Source organism: Gobius niger, assembly GCF_951799975.1.
Source record: "Gobius niger genome assembly, chromosome: 1".
NCBI lineage: Eukaryota > Metazoa > Chordata > Actinopteri > Gobiiformes > Gobiidae > Gobius > Gobius niger.
Window position 1 is genome coordinate 3,791,669 of NC_136852.1, and position 17,728 is coordinate 3,809,396.

The 17,728-nt window shown below is 42.2% G+C and overlaps 1 protein-coding gene and 1 long non-coding RNA gene across 7 annotated transcripts in view; one reads left to right on the top strand and one right to left on the bottom strand.

Moving 5' to 3' along the window:
* The window catches only part of stard13b (StAR related lipid transfer domain containing 13b), a 154,785-nt gene that overhangs the window by 68,143 nt on the left and 68,914 nt on the right, over positions 1 to 17,728 (top strand). The window contains exon 1 of one of the 5 annotated variants that reach the window (XM_079573621.1): positions 2,514 to 2,617. The exons of the other annotated variants lie outside the window; for them this stretch is intronic. Within the exon in view, the coding sequence (XP_079429747.1) occupies positions 2,524 to 2,617 (94 nt within the window). The 5' untranslated portion in view covers positions 2,514 to 2,523. Of the gene's footprint in view, positions 1 to 2,513; positions 2,618 to 17,728 lie in introns of those variants that run through there. 5 annotated transcript variants of the gene reach the window in all.
* On the bottom strand, positions 5,622 to 6,315 carry LOC306977235. 2 transcript variants are annotated; one of them, XR_013793818.1, is made up of 3 exons: positions 6,226 to 6,315; positions 6,018 to 6,193; positions 5,622 to 5,710 (listed from the first exon to the last, which is right to left on the bottom strand). It is a non-coding gene; the product is annotated as an uncharacterized lncRNA (long non-coding RNA). The 2 variants fall into 2 exon arrangements; XR_013793819.1 differs by having other exon boundaries at positions 5,624 to 5,710; positions 6,028 to 6,193.

A 17,728-nucleotide genomic window follows, 5' to 3' on the forward strand; every position in this document is an offset into this window, starting at 1 on the left:
GCTAAAGGCGGGAGGAACATAATGTACAAGGGGCGCATGTGCAGACAAAGGGACTAAACTTTAGGGCCGTTTTCATTCTACTCTTTAACAACATCTGCACTTTAGTCGCTCCATAAGACTCGGGTTCTACAGGCAAAAATGTTCAGGTTTTGGCCCAAATTGGTCTCTTAAAGAGGGGGTATTCGGCTTTTTTTCAATCACATAGCACCAGTCTATATCACACTACAATGATGACCAAACCTTCTGCTGGTCTGTAAATGCAGTAAATTTGAATAACCCTTGTATAAAAATGTCTCTCTGAAATGGCTGTAGTGAATGTCTTGAAATAGGCCTCTGTCTCTTTAAGAACCTCTGAGCCTTTTCCGACACGCCCCCTCCACACGCTGTCTGTGGCATCAGTGGGGAGGGGGTTCTGCTGAGGAGCAGTGGTTGGTTACTCGGCTGGTGACGAAAGCTCGGAGGCGTCTCCAGGAGGTGGGGGCGTTCCTAGGAGGACTCAGGCAAACCTATCCCTAAAATGGCCGCCATCAGAGTTTTTACAAATTACTCAAAAATATGTGAATGTGCCAAGGCAACACTTCAGGCATGTTTTTAATGAGGGAATGACATTAACCCCCGCCTTAACCAAGTGCATTCAAGCTTTACCCAAATCTAAAAGGCCAGTGTAACGTCTCAAAACTTATCTAAATAGATCTTTTTCCTCACAGTGTTGCTGCGTTGTCACTTTTCTGTCACTTTAACTGGTCACTTAGTCATTGTTTTTTGTTATGTTTTTGTCACTTGTCTGTTGCTCTTACATGGCGTTTATGTTGCATTTCCGTCACTTTTTCATTGCTTTTTTTAGTCATGTTTTTGACGCTCTTTTGTTGCTATTTTGACATTTTTTTCAAGAAGCTTTTAGATCTGGGTAAAGCCAAACTGGAGAAAATGGGCTCGGTTCAGGTGGGGGTTAACAGGTTAAAGCAGTGCTAAGTAACTCTTGCCCCTAGAGGCCATAAGCGCCACTGCAGGTGTCGTAGCAAGACTTTTTTATCGTCCGTGAGAGTAAATACTACGCTGACAGAAAAGACAAAGGGACAGAGGGATATTGTTCATCCAATTACACAATGGAGATCATTTTTTTCACTCAAACGTGGGTGTAAATACTGTTTAACCTCTTAACTTCCGCCTGAACCAAGATCATTTTCTCCAGTTCAGCTTTACCCAAATCCTGTAGGCCAGTGTAACGCCTCATTTGAAAGTTAAGATCTACAAAACTCATCTAAATGGATCTTTTTCCTCTGGATTTATTTCCATCCTTTTTGGGGGGGGGGTATTCAACTCATTTTTGTAACTTTTTGTCTTTTTTTTGTCACATTTTTGTCATTTTTCGTCACTTTTTGTCACAAATTTTGTTTGTTTTTTGTCTTTTTTATTTCATTTTTTCGTCACTTTTTTGTCATTTTTTTTGGTCATTTTCTATCATTTTTTGGTCATTTTTTATGTCATTTTTTGTTTTTTTTTGTCTTTTATTTGTCATTTTTTCGCCACTTTTTTGTCACATTTTTTATCACATTTTTTGTCATTTTTTTTGGTCTTTTTTATTTTATTTCTTCGTCTTTTTTTGTCATTTTTTATGTCATTTTTTGGGCAGTTTTTTGGTCATTTTTTGGTCATTTTTTTGTCTTTTTTTGGTCATTTTTTGTCACTTTTTGTCTTTTTTTGGTAATTTTTTAGTCATTTTTTCGCCACTTTTTTGTCACATTTTTTTGTCATTTTTTTGTCTTTTATTTCATTTTTTCGTCATTTTTTATGTCATTTTTGGGGCAATTTTTTGTCTTTTTTGTCACATTTTTGTCACTTTTTTGTCTTTTTTTTGTCTTTTTTTGGTAATTTTCTGGTAATTTTTTCGTCACTTTTTTGTCATTTTTTTAAAGCATTTTTTATCATTTTTTTGTCACATTTTTGTAATTTTTTCGTCACTTTTTGTCAAAGTTCTCTCACTTTTTTGTCACATCTTCATCATTGTTTCCGTCTCAGTTCTGTCGCTATTTTCACACCTTTTTTCAAGACGCCTTTAGATCGGGGTAAAGCCGAAACCGGAGCGAATGTGCCGGCTTCAGGGTTTAGGCAGATTTAAAGTCCTGAAAAACCGCCCCGCAGTAAAACACGGCTCCTCCTTTAACAAAGTTGTCCTTGTCCTCAAAAAGAGGCCGTACGTCAGGAATTCCTCCTCTGTTTGTATTTCCCTCCACAGCCGAACCCCTCCGCATTCCCAGGTGGGCCGTCCCGCCGCTCCCCCGCTCCCATTGGCCCGTGGCGGGGACGCGGCGCTCCCTCCCCCGCCTGCCCCGGAGCTGCTGCTGCTGCCGACCGGGCCGTTCACACGTCTCCGCTGCCTCTCACCGGAGCACTCGCAGTCGTAGTTGTAGCAGTTTTTTTTTTTTTTTTTTTTTGCGGGAGGGGGGGAAACTTCCGCGAGAGATGTTGAAGGAGACGCCGCGGGATGAGGCGAACGGAGAGTTTAACGGGGAGAGCCAGGAGATGTACGTCCGAGTGGAGCTCCAGCGCAGACGCTCGGGCTACAGGCTGGGCAGGATCATCGCCCGGCAGCAGCTGCTCCAGAGGATCGGCCGAGGTACAGGGACTTTACACACAAGCCAGGGACTTTTACAGCAAAAATACAAAGTGTCACATGGACCTGCAGCTTTGGAGGAAATTTACCAACGTGTTCTAGCTCAGATGTTGCTTGTGATTTGCTGTAATGTGTTTTCTCCGGTTTGTTTTTACCTGAGTCGACTGGAGTAAACGGCACATTGAAAGCTCAGGTTTTTCCTCTCGTTGTCGTCACTTTTTTGTCGTATTGTTGACGTGTTTTCTGCACTTTCATGTCACGTTATTGTCGCCCGTGTTGTTGCTTTTTATCACATTTTTGTTGCATTTTTTTGGTCACTTCTGATGCTTTTTTTTTGGGGGGGGGGGACTTTTTATTTACATTTTTACAGAACAAACAGAACATTATCTGAGACGAGTGATAAATAATAATATTAGTAGAAGTATTTTCTTTACATTGGTGCACTTAGTATAAATGTTCACTTCTTCCACAAACATGGTACAATATACAGCAATAATATAAAAACAAAACAAAAAAAATGCCTCATGCTCGAGCAGGTTTTTTTTCTTTTCTTTTTTTTTTTTCTTTAATTATTCATTTATAGATTTAAATATTCTTTAACCATGTGCCATCTCTGATTAAAAAGGTCAGTTTTCAATTGTAATGATGCAGTTTTTGGTGCTTTTTTTATGCATTTTAATCTTCACCTACGTCTCAATTTTGACACATTTTCCAAGAAGCTTTTAGATTTGGGTAAAGCCGAACTAGGGACATTTTTTGCAGGTTTTTTTTCACTTTTTCCGTTGCTTTTTTTGTAGGTTTTTGCCAGGTTTTTGACAGTTATGGTGCATTTTCACTATTTTTTGGTTGCTTTTTCCTTTGTTTTTGTTTTAAGCTTTTTGTCACTTTTTTTGGGTCATTATTTGTCACTTTTTGTCACATTTTTGTTGCTTTTTCATAGCTTTTTTTTGCCAAGTTTTTGACATTTTTAATGCTTTTTCACCTTTTTTTGTTGCTTTTTCTGTAGCTGTTTTTTAAGCTTTTCTGTGAGTTTTTAGACGATTTCCAGTGCATTTTCATCTTCACGCTTCTCGCCCGTGTTGTTGCTTTTTATCACATTTTTTGTTGCATTTTTTGGTCACTTTTGATGCTTTTTTGATGCATTTTAATCTTCACTTACGTCTCAATTTTGACACTTTTTCCAAGAAGCTTTTAGATTTGGATAAAGCCAAACTGGGGACATTTTTTGTAGGTTTTTGTCACTTTTTTCGAAGTTTTTTTTTGTGTTTTTATAGTTTTTTTTGCCATGTTTTTGACAGTTTTGTTGCTTTTTCACTATTTTTTTGTTACTTTTTCCTCCTTTCCTTTTTCAAGCTTTTCATTCGTCGCTAAACGGCTCATTTGAAAGCTAAGGTTTTTCCTCTTGTTGTTGTCGTGTTGTCGTCACTTATATGTCACGTTATTGTCGCCTGTGTTGTTGCTTTTTATCACATTTTTGTTGCATTTTTTGGTCACTTTTTGCTGCATTTTAATCTTCACTTTCGTCTCAATTTTGACACTTTTTTCCAAGAAGCTTTTAGATTTGGGTAAAGCCGAACTGCGGACATTTTTTTCAATTATTGGCATTAAATCAGAAATTCTCGCAATAGTTTTGCTGTTTTCATATATTTTTTAGCTTCTTTGCAGGTTTTGTCACTTTTTCTGTTGCTTTTTTGTAGGTTTTTGCCATGTTTTTGACAGTTTTGGTGCATTTTCACTATTTTTTGGTTGCTTTTTCCTTTGCTTTTTTTTTTAAGCTTTTTGTCACTTTTATTGGTCATTATTTGTCACTTTTTGTCACATTTTTGTCTCCAGGAGGTAGGGGCGTTCCTAGGAGGACTCAGGCAAAGCTATCCCTAAAATGGCCGCCATCAGAGTTTTTACAGATTACTCAAAAATACGTGAATGTGCCAAGGCAACACTTCAGGCATGTTTTTAATGAGGGAATGACATAATAACATGATGTAAAGCTTGAAAAAGTCCATTTTGCATAATACCCACCCTTTAAAGGAATAGGCCACCGTTTTTACATACTAAAATATGTTCTTACCTAACCTTAGACGTGTTAAAATATCCCCGTCTGGTCTTTGTCCGTGCGCTCTGCCAGGCAAACTGAGCACATACGCAGCCTCTCCCACATGTCACATAGCTCCGAAAAAGCTCACGATAGAAGCTACCAAGCTCTTCCACGTGTTCCCTATTTAAATAAAGTTACGTGAAGTGTTTTCATGCGAAGTATATTTACACAGAAATGTAACATGTCGATTTTATAAGCAAATAAAAAGGGGCACTATATTGTGAGGCGTAATGATACGAGGAGCAAAACGTCCGCGCAGTAACTCCTAAAGGTTATTGACGGAAGTGAGCAGGGGAAGTCTTTAGGAGTTACTGCGCGGACATTTTACTCCTCGTATCATTACGCCTCACAATATAGTCCCCCTTTTTATTTGCTTATAAAATCGACATGTTACATTTCTGTGTAAATATACTTCGCATGAAAACACTTCACGTAACTTTATTTAAATAGGGAACACGTGGAAGAGCTTGGTAGCTTCTATCGTGAGCTTTTTCGGAGCTATGTGACATGTGGGAGAGGCTGCGTATGTGCTCCGTTTGCGTGACAGAGCGCACGGACAAAGACCAGACGGGGATATATTAACACGTCTAAAGTGAGGTAAGAACATATTTTAGTATGTAAAAACGGTGGCCTATTCCTTTAAAGGAGTTAGATGCAAGTTTGTCATTTTATACTCACTACTGCCACCTCTGGTCTTATGCGTAACTGCACCTTCGATATTAAACTCGTGCATGACGGCACTTTGGACCCGAATTAACACTTTTTGAGTGACAGTTCAGGATTTTGGACCATTTGGAGGACAAACATCAATGTTATTAGCTTGTTTATTTATCTATTTTTTTATAGACCTCTGAGTTACTTGAGTTACTTGAGTTACTTGCCTTGCCTTTACCAGTTCAAACCTGATCTGAACCAGCCCACACCAGTCCAGCCAGACCTGATCTAAACCTTGTCAAAACCAATCGAAACCTCCTCTAAACCAGTGAAAAATAGCTCTAAACCTGTCAAAACCAGTCCAGTCCAAACCAGGTCTAAACCAGCCTAAAACTGCTATAAACCGATCCAAACCTAGTCCAAACTGGTCCAAAACAGTCCAAAACTGCTCTAAACCGGTCCAAACCGATCCAAACCTGGTCTTAACCGGCCTAAGCCTGCTCTACACCAGTCCAAACATGGTCTGAACTGGTCCAAACCAGATCTAAACCATTCCAAAACTGCTCTAAACCTGTCAAAACCAGCATAAACCAGTCCAAATCTGGTCTAAACCAGTCCAAACCTGGTCTGAACTGGTCCAAACCAGGTCTAAACTGTTCCAAACCAGTCCAAAACTGCTCTAAACCAGTCCAAACCTGGTCTAAACCGGTCCAAACCAGTCCAAAACAGCTCTAAACCTGTCAAAACCAGCATAAACCAGTTCAAATCGGGTCTAAACCAGCCTAAAACTGCTCTAAACCGGTCCAAACCTGGTCTAAACTGGTCCAAAACTGCTCTAAACCTGGTCTAAACTGGACCAAACGAGTCCAAAACTGCTCTAAACCGGTCCAAACCTGGTCTAAACTGGTCCAAAACTGCTCTAAACCTGGTCTAAACTGGACCAAACGAGTCCAAAACTGCTCTAAACCGGTCCAAACCTGGTCTAAGCTGGTCCAAACTGGTCCAAAACTGCTGCGCTGGTTTGAGGCTACGGAGAAACATGCAGATGGAACGACGATCATTTCCCAAAAGTGTCATTTTATTTATGTGACTGACTCAGTGTTGTATGAACGCTAGAATGTTTGTCGCTAAATCGTAAGGCCCTTGTAAGGACTTTATAAAAACTGATGTGAAAAAGTTTCTCCACCGCTGGTTTAGGCCATACTGTTGTTATAATATTTCACGCTGTGGTTAATCTTCTCCGTGACCTTGCAGTAAATATCGGCGCTCTCCATAAAGCTCTTGTTGGCGATAAGCGTCCGTTACGTAAGGCGTGTGTCAACAGACCGAATCCCGACGCGCCTGACACTTTTACGAGGCCCCGCCCCCCCCCCCTCCAAGTGTTTACCGTGGGAGGAGTCGCACTGGTGCCACTTCACACGCACAGGACTGACCAGTGGGGGAGTAGACCTGACCAGTGGGGGAGCTTCAGTGTCATATGCTCGGGTAAAAAGAACTGCCTTCAGGATTTGAACATTGTCAGAGTTGAGGCCTGTCTCCATCCATCTCAGACCGGAGCACTGGACTAATGTGGTTGTATTTCCTGGATAAGTCTCTCTAAGTCTGGTTTTGACACAGTTCCTCTGATCTTAGCCATGTTTTTTAGATGATGTTATTGCTCTGATGAGGCTGTGAAAGTTGTTTTGTTTTAGAGAGAGAGACTTGAAGTGACTGATGACACTTTCTCTCTGTGTCTGTGGCCAAAAACAATCTCAGTTTTGTCTTGAGTTTAGTTGATGAAAGTCGTCCACAAACAGGATTCAAAATCACGGCCTATAGCCCGGAGGTTCTCAGCGTCTCGACTCTCCAGATTACCCAGCATGCCTGAGCCCCTTCCTCACAAATATGACCTGTTCGAGCAGCATGCCTCATTCATAGAGATGGGCACCGTTAAACGATACCTACTTGGAACCGACTGAAAAGCTCCGGTCGGAGAAGGTATCAAAAAAATTAAATTCTCTCGGTGCCAGTTTTTGGTTCTTTTTCTCTCCAGACCCGCATTGAGTTTGAAAAATGCAAGTGTGCGCAGATAATGAGCCGCTTCAGCTCAAATGGAGCGAAGAAAAGCTACACCTTTATATAGCTGTAACTCACAGGCCTCTTCAGATTTCACAAGAGAACTAGAGTAGCCGATGAACTGGCGAAGCTACAACGTACTAAACTTTTGTAATAGAGAAGGCAGAGCCGCGGTCTGAGTCAGGACTGAGCCAGGTCTAAACCAGGACTTACTCCGGTCGTAAAACCCAGAGCTAAACTAAACCAGTTATAAACCAGGACTAAATCAAGACTGAATAAGAAACTTTAGATTTTAGACAAATTGAAAAGCAAAACCCAAGCCGTGACAACAAGAAAGACGTATTCACCTTTAGCGACAGGAGGAGGCGGAGCTTACGTGCTGTTGGGGGCGGAGCTTACGTGCTGTTGGGGGCGGAGCTTACGTGCTGTTGGGGGCGGAGCTTACGTGCTGTTGTTACAACTTTACAGCAGCTGCAGAGACGGGAATATCCAAGCTGGTTTATAGAAAAGTGAGCGCTCACTCTGTGTTAGACATTGTTGGTACAGTTTTGGTAAATGATTAGTGACAGAGTGAGCGCTCACACCATGTGAGGATCTTTGACGTGTGGAGCTTTCGCTTCATCAAAGTGCAGTGAGTTTAGAAGTAGTAGTTTAGTAGTAGTAAGTTTATTTGAAAGAAACCATGTCCTGATGTTGATCCGACTCTGCAGCTCAGGAGGGAATAATGTCCTTTCTCTCTTTTATCTCTGCTCGAAACACGAAGTTACAGGCGACGCTGCTGCTCCTGGGTCTCCTCTGTTGTGCTGTTTTCGGTCTTTTTCCTGAATGATGCTTTTTATACACGTTTTTATTATTGAATTAAAATAACATAGGTATCGAAAAAAGTACCGTTAAGGCCCCGGAACCGAAAAGCAGGTATCGTTAAAGTCGTGGAATCGAAAAAAAACGAACGGTTCCCATCCCTGCTCATTCATACCATTACGTTGTTTAAGCGCCTGCTCCTGAAGCCTCCACAGTCAGGTTTATGCTGCTGCTTTGGCTGACTCTGGTCCCTGATCCTGACTCCAGTGAAAGTCCCGGGTTCGATTCCCACCATGACGGGGCCTTTCTGTGTGGAGTTTGCATGTTCTCCTCGCGTCTGTGTAGGTTTTCTGTGGGCACTCCGGTTTCCCCGACCACTAAAAACATGTACGATAGGCCAGGATGAATGCGAGGCTACACTCCGGTGTGGCTTGTTCATTACCACACACTGTCCCGACCTAATAAACTAAACTAAAAAAGATGATCAAACTTTACAACTCACTGTTAGAAGTCCGGCTAATCCACCACTGCAATCTAGAGGTTAGATCGTCCATTTTTTCCCAGAATGTGACAGGACTGGCCATTTCTCCTCGATTAAAACGCACCACACGGTTATCGTGATCGACCATTGTTATAATCATGATTAGATTCAAATTCGATTCATTGCCCTAGCGCAGGGGTAGGCAAGGTTTCTTAGCGGAGGGACGATTTTCTTTATTGTAAATGGACCGAGGGCTGATTATTACGATTATTAGCCCAAAGTGAAGCACAACACTGGAAACATTACCATCTTAAATTAGATAAATGTCTTAACCCCTTAACTCCCACCTGAACTGAGCACATTTTCAGTTTGGCCCTACCCCAATCCAAAAGGAAAAAAGGTGTGAAAATAGCGACAGAACTGAGACAAAAAGAATGATGAAGATGTGACAAAAAAGTGAGAAAACTTTGACGAAAAAGTGACGAAAAATTACAAAAATGTGACAAAAAATGACCCCAAAAAAAGACAAAAAATAACAAAAAAAGACAAAAAATAACAAAAAAAAGACAAAAAAAATGTGACAAAAAATGACAAAAAAATGACAAAAAATTGATTAAAAAAATGACAAAAAAGTTCCAAAATCAGTTGAATACCCCCCCAAAAAAAGATGGAGAAAAAATTTGATGACGTGAGGAAAAAGATCAATTTTTGTAGGTCTTAGCTTTCAAATGAGGCGTTACACTGGCCTACAGGATTTGGGTAAAGCTGAACTGGAGAAAATGCTCTCAGTTCAGGTGGGAGTTAAGAGGTTAAAGGGACTATACAGAGTTTAAAAAGCTTAATATATAGCTAACGTCACTTTAAACAGTATTTACAGCCAAGTTTGAGTGAATTATATATATTTTTTCCATTATATAATTGAATGCACAGTAACCCTCTCTCCCTTCGCCTTTCCTGTCAGCGTAGTATTTACTCTCCAAGACAATTAATAAGTAAAAAAATCGTAACTTGCTACTACACCTGCAGTTGCGCTTATGGCCTCTAGGGGGAAGAGTTACTTAGTACTGCTTTAATGGTTTGTGCAGCTCTGTGAGGAAACTCCTGTTGTCACAGAGACTCAGAGTGGGCGGGGCTCAAATCAGCAAGATCTAAGTTCTAAGACTAAAAATAATAAACCCGGAGTAGAAAGGGTTAACATCCTTGTCAATCACGCCGTGTCCCAGACCCCGTTCAGCCCTGATTTGATCCTGGTCTCAGCCTGGTGTTATTCGTAAAGTCAAATACTTCATGAGGTGGTACTCGGAGTGAAGCTGAGCCACTGTGACCTTTTGCTCTGGTAAAACGGGCACACTGTAAGTTCTCTCTAATCTTATCTTCGTTTCTGTTGCATAACTTGACTTGAATGCCTTTTATTTCGTTGCGTTCCTGCTCTTGAGAGTGAAGTTCAGCCCGTGCCTGTGAGAGCGGCAGATAAGGCCGGACCGCAGTGGGACGCGCTCCTCGCTCTGCATTCCAGAGATGCACGCCGGCTCACGTATTGTTTTAGGCTGAATTCCGGGGAAGCCAGTGGGGTCTTAGTCACGTTTGGGGACGTGGAGGCCGGAGGAAAGAGTGGGCTCCATGTCCAGTCATGGGACGACGTCAGTGGGATGAGGGTTGAGTCAGAAGAGGACAGACCAGAGGAGTCAGGAGTAGCGGGTTTTTACAGTAAACCGTGACCTAGAGCTGCTGTTATTTGGGGGAAATAAAATTATAAGTTTGAGTTTACTATGTTCTCAGTGGTTCACAAAGTGGGGCAATATTTTGTGCATTTATGACATTGAATTTGATTTTTGTTTTTATTAAATTAAATATTTTATTGAAATTAAGTCAAATAACAAAATATAGTTTCCAAGCTAATGTCATCCATCCATTTTCATCCACTTTTCCGTTTCCGGGTCTAACGTAGCACCAGCCCCCTATGGCGCCTCCTGCAGGTGGTGGGTCCACAGAAGGACGGCCTCATGATTCTAACCGGGCCTGTTGGTCTCTCATAAGGGGCTTCTGACCCGCTCTTTGTCTGACCCGTCACTTAGGACCTGTTTGCCATGGGAGACCCTACCCCCAACAACAGAGCTCCAGGATTACTCAGGTGCTCAAACCCCTCCACCACGTTAAAGGATCTGTATCCTGCTATTTTAGCCATTCCAAAGTAAACTACAGGCATTTATATGATATATTGTACCTCTACAACTATGGAGCACAAATTTTTGTGATAAATATGAGTGTTTTCTGGAGGTATTTTTCAAACCTGGAAGACACAGCGCTTCGATTCAGTTAACTCCGCCCCCTCTCTCCGCACATACAACTTTACCGTAATATAAATAGATAGCAATAAGTGAAGTTACTTCACGATGCAGTTATTCACCTTATTCCGCCCCGCCCACTTTTGCCACTTTTTGCGTTGTCTCGGCACTTCCGTTTTCCAGACATTTCCGGTCGAGCGCGAAGCCCGTTCATTTTAACGGAGAACAAGGGAAAATATTCTCCGCTCAAATCTGATGTTTAGTCGATTGATTTGTGTAAAATGGCCAATGTTCTTTTGCACCAACATGTCAACACTGCACCGTTTCTCTGCGCGGCCGAAAAACGGCTTTGTTTTCGTGTAGTGACTGATTTTATGTGGACTCCTCCAGTCCCATGTTAACACATAAGAGAAAAGGGGCGGGCACAATTCATGGCGGCGCCCACGCGAACCTCCGGAATAAGATGAATAAGGAGTTGACATTTGTAACACACCTTCATAAATGGCTAACATACAAGCTAACACACACGCTAATACACAAGCTAACACACAAGCTAACACACAAGCTAACACACACGCTATCACACACGCTAACACACAAGCTAACACACACGCTAACACACACTAACACACAAGCTAACACACAAGCGAACACACATGCTAACACACACGCTATCACACACACTAACACACAAGCTAACACACACGCTAACACACAAGCTAACACACAAGCTAACAAACAAGCTAAAACACAAGCTAACACACACGCTAAGAGACACGCTAACACACAAGCTGGCACACACGCTAACACACACGCTAACACACAAGCTGGCACACAAGCTAGCACACACGCTAACACACAAGCTAACATAGAAGCGAACACACATGCTAACACACACGCTGACACACACGCTAACACACAAGCTAACATAGAAGCGAACACACATGCTAACACACACACTGACACACACGCTGACACACACGCTGACACACACGCTGACACACAAGCTAACACACAAGCTAACACACAAGCTAACACACACGCTAACACACACGCTGACACACACGCTGACACACACGCTGACACACAAGCTAACACACACGCGTAACTGCAGCTTCTCTATTAAGCTTTAAGGTTAGGAGAATGGCTTGGATTTTGTTAGGAAAAGGTTTAGGCTATGTTTATTTAGCAATATATAATAACGTGACAGTTTTAAATAAAGTTTGTCTAACAACTAATCATTTATTTTATCTCTCAAACCAATAGTAAGTCCATAAAATAAAAATAAAAAACGTAATATTATTTTTAGACGCTAATTTGCATCTAAAGTAAAATCTCAAAGGTCTGTGCATTCATTGATGATTTCTAACAAGGCTTTAACCTACATGTGGTCGATGGGTTGACAGTAGCTGTGTTTGGTGGCTAATGCTAACGGCTATTGGGAAGATGCATTTAGCAGGCTAATGCTAACGAACTCTGAAAAGTCTCCCCATACGTTTATTTCTATGGTTCAACAGCTCATAAATACATCAATGACAGCGGATGCTAGCTGTAATGCTAACTCTAGCTTAATGCTATTTGCTAATGGCTAGCTTTGAGTGCCGTTTTTTTCACTTCGACTGGACATTCTGCTTAATTTTTTACTCTAAAAATGAGACAAAACATTGACAGGGACTCAGTTTTGGCTTGTGTGTGTTGAATAGGCCTTTATAGTTCAGGACTGTGATGTCATATCGCTAAGCATCATGGGATTTGTAGCAATAATAAACTAATCTAACCTCTTAAGCCCCGCCTTAACTGAGCACATTTTCTCCAGTTTGGTAATACCCAAAGTTTCTTGAAATCAAAATAGCGAGGATGTAAACACAACACAAAAGCATCAAAAAGTGACCGAAAAATTATGAAAAAGTAAAAAAAAAAGTCAACAAAAGCGCAACAAAAAAGTGACGAAAATGCAATATAAAAACGACAAAAAAACGTAACAAGAATGTGATGAAAAAAAAGCGATGAATGTACAACAAAAAAGTCAAGGTTTATTTATATAGCACATTTAAAAGCAGAGTACTGCCCCAAAGTGCTTTCCATATTCAGTGCAAAAATACAGACACACAAAAAAAACATATTGCTTCAACAATGAACAAAAAATAAAAACTGCGGCATAATCAAATGTCCCGCTCAGCTTGGATTAAAAGCCAGTGCAAAGAGATGCGTTTTCAACAACGACTTGAAATTGTCAACAGTGGAGGCCGCTCTGATTGGCAGAGGCAGAGAGTTCCAGAGTTTAGTGTGGCAAAAATTAGATGAAAGAGAAAAAAAAAAATCAGTTTAGACCAGCTTTTCTTCTTCTTGGCTTTCAAATGAGACGTTACACTAACCTAATAGGCTGTAAGTTCCAGTGCAGAAGCTTTTAGATTTGGGTAAAGCCGCACTGGAGAAAATACACGGGCTTAAGGTGACCGTTACCGTGGTTACGATTTAGAATGCTGTGATGTCATCTGATCGGAACCTGTGAACGAGAACCTTACCATATATGGCTAGTCATGTGACCTGTCTGTGGCGCCGTTGCTATGCCAACGTCAGTTCACAAACAGAAACTCCTCACACTTCATAACTTCTCCTCACAGCGCGGGCAAAACGCCTTAAAACGCATGACAGTGCGTTTTTCGAACTGAATTAGCCGACGTGTAGCTGCTGTGAGCCCTTTGGCCGGGGGACAGTGTGCCACACCGCACCATGTCACCAAAACGGGTGAGGAGACCGTTCGGTGGTATCAACAGTTCGATCAGTCCAACCTCCTCAAACATTAACGAGGTTTCAGAGAAGAGACCAATCTGGGCCAGTGAAGACCGCCCCGTGTGTCAGGACAGCTGTTCTGCGGAAATGAAGAGCATTAATCTCGGGGCTGTAGGAGGGAATGAAATGGTATTGGAAAGCAATACAGAGATCTCAGATTCTGACAGATTTATCGAGCCTTTGAATGACGCACAACAAGGGACATCTGCGTTGTCAACACCGCTTCAACATGAAGAGCAAGAGGTAAAAAAGAACAAATTGAAACATCTGAGGACACAATTACGTGCTCTGAGGGAACGACTTCAAACACGCACGTTCAAGGACACTCTGCGCATATTTCAGAAAAGAAAGTTCAACAAAAGCAAACGCCAGGGCAAATACAACCTTAAACGAGAAAATGCCATTGCAAAAACAAAGGTAACTCAGCCGACGACTGAATTAACAGAACACCAGACGTCTGCTCAAGAAACGATTGATCAGCAGGCATGTAGGATCAGATTTTTGGAGAAAATCAATCTGAAACTGCAGGAACAACTCAGCGCCTCGACAGACAGGAAAGAAGCGCTGAAGATCTGTGACGTTCCTTCAGACGAGACGTGCAGTCAAACAGAGAGCAGTTTCAGTGAAGAAACTCAGCTGAAGCGAAAAGTACGCTCACTGGAAGCGACCATAGACATGAAGGAAAGGGAAATCGTACACTTGTCAAACGAACTGAACAGGAGAATCACTGAATGTGCTGATCTCAAGAATGAACTTGAGACCTTCATGCCTGCCATTCAAAGAAATGGTAATCAGCGACATTTAATGGAGCTTGCTACGTCTAGCAGCGTTTTCAAGGACGACAGTGACGCTACTTTGGACGAGACGTGCAGTCATACAGAGAGCAGTTTCAGTGAAGAAACTCAGCTGGAGCGAAAAGTACCCTTACTGGAGGCGACCTTAGACGTGAAGGAAAGGGAAATCCTAGAGCTGTCGTCAACCAATGCTGAACTCCATCAGATGAGACTGAACCTTATAGGTCAAGTGACTACATTTAAACGTGAGAGTGAGAACCAACAGGAAGAAAGTACTAAGCTGTCGAACAAGCTTTCCGAATCTGAAGAAAAAATCCAATTCCTGGAAGCTTCTGTATACGAGAATGAAATAGAGAATCAGACTCTGTCAAACGAACTGAACAGGAGAACCTCTGAAAGTGCCGATCTCAAGAATGAACTTGAGACCTTCATGTCTGCCATTCAGAGAAATGGTAATCAGCGACATTTAATGGAGCTTGCTACGTCTAGCAGCGTTTTCAAGGAAGACGGTGGCGAGACTTGCAGTGACACAGAGAGCAGTTTGAGTGAAGAAACGGAGTTAGATGTCGAGGCGGCATCGGAAGCACTCACTAGATCTCAAAGTGAGTGCTTCAAAACGCCTGAGGACGATCAAATGAAGACTGACTCTGAAGACGTCACAGAGAGGACACCTCAGGTAGAGGAAGGACAGAGGAATCTGAAAGAACAAAATGAGTGTCTTTCGGAAGAAGTGCTGAGGCTTGAAGCTGCAAACGCTGAACTTCAAAGCAAGGAAACACTTTTGAAAGCGCAGAGGGAGAGAGACATGTGTGACCTGAAAGAGGCCCGACAAAACTTACACAAATGGAACACGGAGCTCGTTAAAATAGCAACGCAAGCAAGAATCAACTTTCTAGCATCGATCGATCAAGTTCACGATGAAAGTCCGGGATCTGTCGAAGAGCAGACAAACCTCCTCCATGCTGTGATTGGTGAGATGCAAGCTATGATCGATGAGCTTCAAAAGCTAACTGAGAATGTTACACAGAGTCAACTTGCAGAGGCACAAAACGCTCTCGCCAAAAAGGATGAGTTCATTGCAAAACTACAGTCTGAACTGGCAGAGAATCAGACCTTGGTTAAAGACCTCAATGGGAAGACTGACCGACTTGAGGAAGAACAGAAGATACACGAGAGTGACCTGGAAGAAGCCCAGCATGAACTGCAGAAATGGCACAAAGAGCTCGCTATCCTAACAACACAAGCAAGATTCAACTTGTCAGGGTCAACTAGCCAAGTTCACGATGAAAGTTCGGGATCTCTCAGAGAACTGGCAGACCGTTTCTATGCTTTGATTGATGAGATGCAATTTAAGACAGACGAGCTTCAAAGGCAAGCACAGAAACTGAAACAAGAAAACAGTGAGTTAAAATCAGATTTAACCAATACCCAGAACCAATTAGACGATGCTTATGACACACTTGAGGAAAACGAGGACCTTGTTAAGAAGCAAAGCGCTAAAATAGAGACGCTACAAAGCTCAGTTTTGGAACGTGAGGAGCTTCAGGCTTTGAATGATGTACGCCAAAGAAGAACAATTTCTCTGGAAGAGGAAAAAAGCGACAAATTAGCGTCAGAGAATGCTGATCTTCAAAGTGAAATGGCAAAGTTTGAGACCTTGGTTGAGCAACTTTGTGAAGAGCTAAATATTTACCAGCAAACAAGTACGGAGCATCAGGAAAGACTGAACAATTGGCAAGAGGAGAGCGTAATTACGAGTGTGGCAGAAGAGCTTTCCGCCTCAGAAATGGAAGAAATGCAGCCGACATCAGAACCAGACTTAAAGAAGAGGCGCCTTCTGGACTCTGTTGTCACACTTCAGAAAGAACTACGAGATTTGAGAGACAACTGTGCCTCTGTCGAAGCTGAGGTGGGTGAGCTAAAGGCTGAAAATGGTCAACTTAAAGATCAAAAGACTCAGCAAATGGAGCGACTCACTGAACAAAAAGTCTTAAAAGATAGTTTAGAGTGTGGAAACGAAAAGGTAGAGCTCACAGCTGAACAGGACAAGGAGATTGTCCGTTTGAACAACAGGGTAAAGGGGCTGGCCGCAGAAAATGTAAAGATGGAATTTCTTATCAAGGAGAAAGAGCTCACAGCTAACGATCGCGATGAGAGGATTGTCCGTTTGAACACCAGGGTAAGGGAGCTGGCTGCGGAAAATGTAAAGAAGCAATTTCTTATCAAGGAGTTTGTCCGCTTGAACAGCAGGATTTGTGAACTCTCTTCAGAGTCACAAAAGAACCAGGATGAGAGGATTGAGTCATCAGAGCTCAGACCAGAACAATCAGAGGAGGCCGCCTGTACATTTTGGGACAAGTGTTGCACCACTGCCAAAGTTGCAGTCAAAACAGCCGCTGTCTTTGGTGGAGTGGCTTTGGGCATCGGCCTGGGCCACATCGTGGGAGGGGCTTATCAGAGAAGCGGGATTCCCAATTACTTCTAAATCACATCCCAAAATGCTGCCGACACGGATTTTGCCTTTTAGGTGACCTGCTTTCAACCTTGGTGCACGAGGTGTGAACTTGTCCCTGTAATCGACCGAGTGTCTGCTATTTGTTGATTAATTCCAGTTACATGAGAGTCTGTCTTGTGTAAATGGGTCAGAAGTGACTAGAGAGAGTCAAGACTGTTAGCATCTGTGTAAAATCACTTTTCATCTCCCTGTACATCATTGATAGCATGTATCAGTGAAGTATTGGACGGTGGGGGTGCAGAAACACAGATGCAAACAGAGGGAAGTTTGGAGTGAAAGTCGAAGAGTGTAGCCAAAGACTACACTCTTCGAGAATGGAATGGGGTTCGTTGTCAGCATCTGTGATTCCAGTTATAGGAGAGTCTGTCTTGTGTAAATGGAAGAACTGTTGTCTGGACTGTTAGCATCTGTGTAAAATCACTTTGCATCGGCCAGTACTTCATTTATAGCATGTATTAATGAAGTATTAGACGGTGGGAGTGCAGAAACACAGATGCAAACAGGAAGGAAGTTTGGAGTGAAAGTCGAAGAGTGTAGGTCTTGTTTAAAAGGTTAAGGGAGTTGAGAATTGAATTCGTTGTCAGCATCTGTGATTCCAGTTATAGGAGAGTCTGTCTTTTGTGAATGGAAGAACAGAGAGT